The 8,150-nt window shown below is 42.7% G+C and overlaps 1 protein-coding gene across 1 annotated transcript; it reads right to left on the bottom strand.

Moving 5' to 3' along the window:
• Window positions 1-2,691: 2,691 nt before the first annotated feature.
• Window positions 2,692-6,647, bottom strand: AVPR1A (arginine vasopressin receptor 1A). Its single transcript, XM_010598470.3, has 2 exons — window positions 5,678-6,647; window positions 2,692-3,486 (listed from the first exon to the last, which is right to left on the bottom strand). The coding sequence occupies exons 1-2, from the start codon at window positions 6,645-6,647 to the stop codon at window positions 3,200-3,202; spliced, it is 1,257 nt and encodes a 418-aa protein (XP_010596772.2). The 3' UTR covers window positions 2,692-3,199.
• Between the last annotated feature and the right edge of the window lie 1,503 nt (window positions 6,648-8,150).

Genomic DNA, 8,150 nt, shown 5'->3' with positions numbered 1-8,150 from the left:
TTGAAAACCACACCCTTCCCTCAGTCATGGTGTTGACTCCTTTGATGATGATGCTAATTCTCAATGTAGGACAAATACATATAATTGATCAAAGAATTTCACTAATTTTCTTCACAGTTATGTTCCAAATGAAATTTCAATATAAAAGCCTAATTGTTTTACACTTTAAAAAGACATGCCCTTACTATGCATGCATAACCCTAGTGGCGTAGTGGTTAAGTGCTACGGCTGCTAACCAAAAGGTTGGCAGTTCAAATCCACCGGCGCTTCTTGGAAACTCTACGGGGCAGCTCTACTCTGTCTTATAGGGACGCTATGAGTTGGAATCGACTTGATGGCAATGGGTTTGGTTTTGGTTTTACTATGCACATTTGTTCTTGTCATTGTTGTTAGATGCTGTCAGTAGAGTCGACTCAATCGCATAGTGACCTTACTATGCACTTAAAATTTTTTTTCATCATTGATTAATATTAATTAAATGCCCACCAGGCATGACACCAGCTCCTCCCTACTAATGGATTGTTTATCACTCAGATTCCCTATACTCCCATAGATGCATTAATACCGTAATCTTCCCACAGGTAACTCAAGAAAATAAAATCAGTGATGAAACATGCTTGTTTTTGACTGCAAGCCTTCATCTGACATAACATCTCAAGCCTCCTCTTTGGTCAGAAAAAGGAATTCATTCCTCTTTACTCCCTGCAGTTTCCTTCTTCCTGAAATAGACAGGCAGGATTCTTCCCATTTGGACTATTGTTTTGGGATCTATAAATGCCGTTTCTGGGTGCATAACACTAAGAAAGTTTAGCAACTTGATAAATTAAGCTTCTCAGCCTAAACCACAGAGAATAAAATTACATACTCGCCTAGAGCAGAACTATCACTATGCAGATCTTTTTGCATCTCTCTAACCCTTTTTCCACTATCTCATCTCCTGATGCATTTAAAAACAGAAAATACAGCTGGGTAGGTAGATACGCACCCTACTTGGCAAGAGATTCCCAGAAATAAGATTCATATTGAATTTTTTTTACTTGGGGTACAAGTCAACATTTTAAAACAGAATCTAGAGACAAACTGTAAGGTTGTCAATTTAGAACTGGACTTAGAAAAAAGGGGGCCTATCCCTGTCCCCATTTAAAAGGCTTTAGTTGCTGGAGTATCAAAAAGAATGTGTCATAAGGATTGACCCTGTTACAGACGGCAGGGTTACCAAGATGCTTCTGTGACTCAAATGATGAAGATCTGATTAATTTAGTTGATGGTTCACATTGGACACGGCCCTTTAAGAGACACGTTTCTTATTTTTAGAAAGCAGAATTCTAATCTTTATAAAGCATTTAAAAGCATTTTTAGGGCATATCAATCCAGGGAGTCAAAGAGCTGAGAATTTGGAAAAGCAGAAGAATGAAGAGGTGTGAAGTCGATGGTTCCAGGTTCTCTCAGTGCCATCCAGTCCTTGTGCACTTATCTCCAAAGCGGGGGGACGGGGGGGAGACCTTTCCTTATATCTAGTGCCCAGGCATGTGCAATAATCCTATTAAAAGCAAGTACTATTTCCTCTAAGGGATGCAAAATATTTATGATGTACCCTGAAACCATTGTGCTCTCTAACAAGGAGAAGGAGCCAGACAAGACAGCTTGGGGAAAATAAAACACTGAGTTCCATTACTGAGAAATGCAATAACAACAACAGAGTAGTATTATAATTTATCTCTCTTTAGAAATGAACAAAACTGATGCTCTTGGCTGGCTTCGATTTACCTGCATCCTAAGGAAAGCAAGTTCTATCTTTAAATTAGAAAACTCTGTCAGAGAGGAGAGTCAAACTTAGTGGCCGCTGGCCATGCTTTCCAATGAATCAGCAGAGCTATATTTAAATTTTAGGATTTTATATTCCAGGCATGAAATCGACCAATTCTGCCTAATGATAAACAAGCAGGAAAAAGTCGTGCAATTCTGAAGATGCCAACTATCATAAAAGCAACTGCTAGCATTTGTACAGCACTTTACAGTTTATGAAGCTGTTTTCACACACTTGATTTCATTTAGTGCTCACAACAACCCTGTGAGGTAGGTAATCAACTCCATTCAACAGCCAAGGAAACAGAGACTTCATGTGTTTTTAAGTAACTTGCTCGAAGTCATGCGTTTAATAATGAAGGCCGTCTAGGCACAGAGCAGTTCTTTCTATTCCACCCACCCTACCTCTCCTCCACTCTGAAACTGTTAGACAGGTGAGAGACCAGAAGGAAAAGCCAAATCATTTTGACACGTCGGGGGACATTTTATGTCCTGACTCTCTTACCTATGAATCTGGATTCCCCGAACATGATAATCTTTTAACACTGGTCAACATATGTTTACAAAATTGAGGGAGTCTAGACACCTTAGGCAATCCTTTTCTACTCTTCTAGTAGAATTGGGCTTTCCTTTTTATACAAGGCTGACTTGAAAGCAATCTTGCAGTGGGAAGAAAAAAAGATATTATCGGTCAGTTGACAGCATTTTCTGTAACATTTAGATGTTAGTAATAATTCTTTTCATAGCCAATAAAACATGAGGAAGCACAGAGGGCACTGCCAGTTCCAAAGTCACTGTTTTGAAGTTTAGGATGATGTACAGCTTCTAACCAAAATTTCTCCTTTCACTCTGAGCTGGCCACCTCCTTCTCAACAAGCCCCAGACTCTCATCCTTTCTCCAGGCTACCATTTGAGGTTGAATTGATTTTACTGAAAGAAAACATAGTTTCTCTGAAGTCATTCCTAAGTCCTTTCAAACACTAAGGCTGATGATGAACATACTTGGTTCAGAAATAGTACCCCGTCATGAAATGACTTTTAAACCAATCAGGCCTTAGTTAAGCCAAAAAATTACAACAAAACAAACAAAAAAATGAACCAACAACAGAAATATAAAGCCGGGGTGGTTATGATTTTTCTTTTAGAAATATAACTTCTGGTATATTTCTGGGAATTAGGCTTGCAAATTTTCGTGTATTGTGTTTTTATGAAGAAAAGAGTTCATATAAAATAATTCACAGATCCTTGGTCATAGCAATGCGAAAATGCAACTAGAAACATAGCCTTGTACCCAGTGCATAGATTAAGTTCAATTTGTTCTCATGATTTCTAGTTGTATTCAGCTAATGGGCCAGAAAGTCTGTTTTAAGAGTCTGTTTGCAAAGCAAGGAGCTCAGGTTGAAACAGGAATGAATTTGATGGACTTGGAAGACTTAGGCGAATCCTTCCAGATACCCATACTGTTTGTTGGGCTTCGGTTGTGAGTGTAGGAAGTCTGTCTTCTACTTACGCTGTCAGAATCTTCCTTGTTGAATTTTTGCTTCGTATTTCGGCAGCACGGGAAGCTTTGGATACAGTCTTGCAAAAGATGTCCACTAAAAAACATGTATATCCAGGGATTGCAGCAACTATTCAAGGAAGCCAGTAATGCGGTGATAGTGATGGTAGGGTTTTCTGAATCTGTATGAAAAACATAAGGGGGTACTATTTAAATAGTTCAATTCAAGTAACTGAGCATCGGATAAACACATTTTTCCACTGACTAATGAAAGAGGAAAAGAGTTTTGGGCTAGTATAGGAAATGAACTATTTTTTATGTTTACTGATTAGGGAGACAGGTGGTGTATGGAAATTGGCTTGGTTATAAAACATTATCCTAAGCAGGATGCCTTGTAATTAACTTGAATATTTTAAACCACTATTAAAATGTTGAAATAGAATGCATGGGGATCACAGAAGGATATATTCATATTAAGAATATGAAATAGCTCATTTTAATAATCCTTGTGTTTTTCATACTAGCATTAATATAATTCCTTGAACACAGCATTTAAGGAATAGGTGCAATTTCAACAAAATCTCAAGCATCTATAACCACACACACCAAATTGTACTCATCTTAATAACACAGGCAAAAGTGTGGCCTTGTGGACTATGGTCAGTAGTTAAAATTTTTTTAGTTTTAACCATACTCTTGCAATATAAAAACTGTACAGAAGAGTTAAAAGAGGTCCTTGAAAGATACAGAACTTAGTTGTTTTTCTTTGATTAATTAGAAATTTGGCTTGATCTTCCAAGAAAAAATAATCCATAAATCCAATCTTTAATTGTTGTTTAAAAATTATATTAAGGAGAACATCTAAATTAGAAAATTCCAACAGGATTTTGAAATGTTTTATGTTAATTAGCACTGATCAAATGACATAAATATTACAACCTTTCATAATGGAACTATCGCAGTGATAATATACTTTTTCTAAAAATGAGAACAAACAGCAAGCACTGACTTTCCCTTGTTAAATATAACCTTGGGTCCTCTTACTCTTGTTAGGCCACGATAAATTACAGGCCATTTAATCACATTCTGGGCTAAAATCATGATCCATGACTAAGTCTATATTTTTTTTTTTAAAAGGAAATCATCAACACACCCTTGCACAAATGAGGAATTTTGTAAAAATAATTACCTAAATCCTGATAAACCAATAACTAGACTGGATTTTTTATTTGATTGGCAATATTAAGAGGCTGGTAAAATCAAGCAAAACAGGAAATGGTTAACCAAAAATAAAGCAAAAGTGTTCACGTTGCATTTTTCATAATGTGTAGTAAACGTAGCCATGTAAAAATTTTTGTTTAAATTAAATTTCACTTAAATGTTTTATTTAAAAATATAACTTCTGAAGTATATAACATAGAGTCCCCTACCCCAATCCCAAATAGCAAAAGGAAACAGACCCTCCCAGACACCTATTTCCCAGCCACAGTTGTTATCTGTAGCATTCCTGTAAAATATTTGATTTGGAAAAGTCTTTTTTCTTACTAAAAGGAAACAAAAAGTCAAGGTGCAGTATTAAGGAATGCTTTTTTGGGGGGAGGGGTAAATCTCTGTCAAAACAATTTTTTTAGCTTGTGAAGGAATCAAAATCAAACAATCTCATAAGTGCCTAGAACATTCTCAGTAAACTACTGAATAGAGTTGTGTGGACAGAGATATATAGCTGTGTGGTCAAATTAGTGAGGAAAGATTAATGAGTTAATCTAACAAATTTAGAGTTTATCAATAACTGCTTTGAAAGAACAGAAAACAAAGGTTAAAGTGATTATTAGGGAAAAATAAAAGACCGAGGAGAAATGTAAAATTAGCTAAATGCCAAGAAGCAATTCTTGACTTAATCTTTCTCCAGGAAAAAAAAAAAAGTGTTCTTTTACCCTTACTCTTGAGGCATCTCTGCAAAGCTTTTATATTAATTATAATACTTTCACAATTCTAGTAAAAAGCAGTTGTGACAGTAAATGTATTTTACTGTATTCAATAGACTTGAAAACAAAGTGTTAACACAGAAGTGGCAAAAACCATTCTGTTTTGTAATCGTGTGGCTGATTGTAGGGCACAATTTCTGGATTGGTGGCTTTAGGATCATTGCATGCTACAAATGAGGATTCCTCGGCCCCATTTCAGATCTACTGAATCAGAAGATGGGAACCCCAGAAATCTGCATCTTTTACAATGTCCTGAGGTGGTTCTTATGCACGCAGTTTAGGAACTACTCTCCTGAAAGATATTATAAAAAGAAATACTATCCTTCTCTCAAACACATAACACACACAGCCCCACTCCCGCAATTTCCTTCATTGTCCCGATACCTACCGACCCAGGCGGACTTTTCATCCCAGACGGACCACATCTGGATGATGAAGAAGGGCGCCCAGCAGATGATGTAAGCCGTCACGATAACGAAAGTCATCTTCACCGTGCGGATCTTGGCGCGGGAAATGGTCTTCACGCTGCTGACACAGGGCGCGAGCAGGAGCCCCTGTTGGAAGGCGCTGCCCGCGCCCTCGAGGCCCTTGTGCCTGCGCGACGCAGTCTTCGCGCGGACGTTGCGCCAGATGTGATAGCAGATAAAGCCGTAGCAGGTAACCAGGATGATCACGGGCGCCACGAAGATGCCGCCCGTCATCCAGGTCACATAGGCGCGGGGCCCCCAGGGCTGGATGAAGGTGGCCCAGCAGTCGTAGGCTTTGGTGACATTGTTCACCTCGATCATGGAGAAGATGAAGTACTGCGGCGTGCTCAGCACGAAGCTCAGCACCCAGGCAGCCGCGATCATGAGGCGCGAGCGGCGCGCCGGCTGCTGCAGCGTCTTGAGCGGGTGGCACACCGCGATGTAGCGGTCTGCGGTCATGACCACTAGCATGTAGGCCGACGCGAACATACCTAACACTTGCAGGTGTTTCACTACGCGGCACAACCCATCTGGGCCGCGGAAGCGGTAGGTGATATCCCAGCACAGCTGCGGCAGCACCTGGAAGAAGGCGACGGCCAGGTCGGCCAGGCTGAGGTGGCGGATGAAGAGGTGCATGCGGGACGTTTTGCGCGGCGTGCGGTGCAGCGCCAGCAGCACGCTGCTGTTGCCCAGCACCGCCACCGCGAAAGTCACCGCCAGCACGGCGATCTCCAGCTTGGCCAGCTCCTCGTTCCGCACGTCCAGCTCCTGGCCACCACCTTCCCCGAGAGCCTCGGCTTCCCTGCTCATGTTGGTGCCGCTGGCCGCCGGGGGCCACCACGAGCTAGAGTTGCCCGCAGACCCCTCGCCAGAGCCTCCGGAGAAACGCATGCTGTCCATTCAACGCCTCCTCGACCCTCCGAGGAGGTCCTGGCCGGCTCCTTCCTGCCTCCCCGGCGCAGGTTCCAGCCCCGCGCGTGCTTTCCTTTCTCCGCTCGCAGCTCGGTGGTCTCTGCTCACCCTCCTGCCGACGTCTGCGGGTGAGGAGTCTCACCGCCCACCCAGCGGCTTTCGGTGCCAGGCGCCGGCAGCTCTCTCACTCTTCTCTTTTCAACTCCGACGAAGCCTGGGAGGTGCGCTCCGAGCTTCTGAAAGCACTGGGCTCGGAACTCAACTATTTAGGCAGTTTGGTTCCCAGAACGCGCTTCCTTTCGCACTAGTGACTGGAGACTGGTGGTGCCGACTGCCCCCTCCACACCCGCCTGGGGTTTTGTTATTTTTCCGCCCCCTATGTCGGCAAGTAGCCCTCTTTGCATCACTGCGGCGGGGGTGGGGCTGGGAGACTAGCCTATTCCTCCGCGTAACAGGCGGAACCCTGGCTCTTTCCCGCTCTTCCCTTTCAGAAATTTGGAGAACTGGGAGTGTCGTACCTATTCTGGGCTCACCCCCCTTTCCCCAGGCCTTCCTCACAAGCCACTTTAACCCTGCGCTTGACTTCAGCAGGCGTGCTCTATAAGGTAACTTCAAATCCCCAGTCCGAAGACCCGCGCGCGCTCAGGTATCTGAATTTGGAGCTTCACCTCACCTTCCCTTGCTTGGGTTTTTCAGCGTTGGGCTCATCACACGGCAGTCAATCTGGCTCATTTTATTTCCCGGGCCAATTTGCTCTGTCAATTGCAACCCCCTCCCCCATCCAATCTTTTTGCAGGATAACAGTGGGTGACCTAAAGGGCATTCTCTTGTAAGAAAGAGAACTAAAAACTAAAACACTTACACAAAAAACAAAAAACAGACAAAAAAATCCCAAACCTGTTGCCTTGGAGCCAACTCCCACACATAGTGACCCTATAGGACAGAGTAGAACTTCCCCATAGACTTTACAAGGCTGTAATCTTTATAGAAGCATACTACCACATGTCTCTCCTGCAGAATGATGAGTTCAAACCACCCACCTTTAGGTTAGTATCCAAGCCTTTAACCGCTGGCCACCAAGGTCCTTAGCAAAAGAACCAGAAAACCAAAGGAAACCCACTGCGGTGGAGTGGATTCTGACTCATAGCGACCCTATAGGATGGAGTAAAACTGCCCCCATAGGATTTCCAAGGCTGTAATCTCAATGGAAGCAGACTGTCACATCTTTCTCCCCACGGATAGGCTGGTGGGTTCCAACAGCGAGCACTTTTAGCTACTGTGCCACCAGGGCTCCTTGGTAAGAGATCAGTACAGTTAAACTCAATTATGTAGGCGGGGTTCGTTTCCTGTAGGTTACCTGTACGTTTGAGGACGGAAAGGATGCACTCGCTTGTCCTGCGGTCCCCAAGGGTGCTGTGCGTATATCTGCAACAAGGAAAAGGAATATCTTCTGGTTTTTCAGTTTCCTCGTGGGGCCGGGGA

The sequence above is a fragment of the Loxodonta africana genome, chromosome 4 (assembly GCF_030014295.1).
Source record: "Loxodonta africana isolate mLoxAfr1 chromosome 4, mLoxAfr1.hap2, whole genome shotgun sequence".
NCBI classification, from domain to species: Eukaryota; Metazoa; Chordata; class Mammalia; order Proboscidea; family Elephantidae; genus Loxodonta; species Loxodonta africana.
The sequence above is the reverse complement of the archived record's forward strand: the minus strand, read 5'-3'. Positions and strand labels throughout refer to the sequence as shown.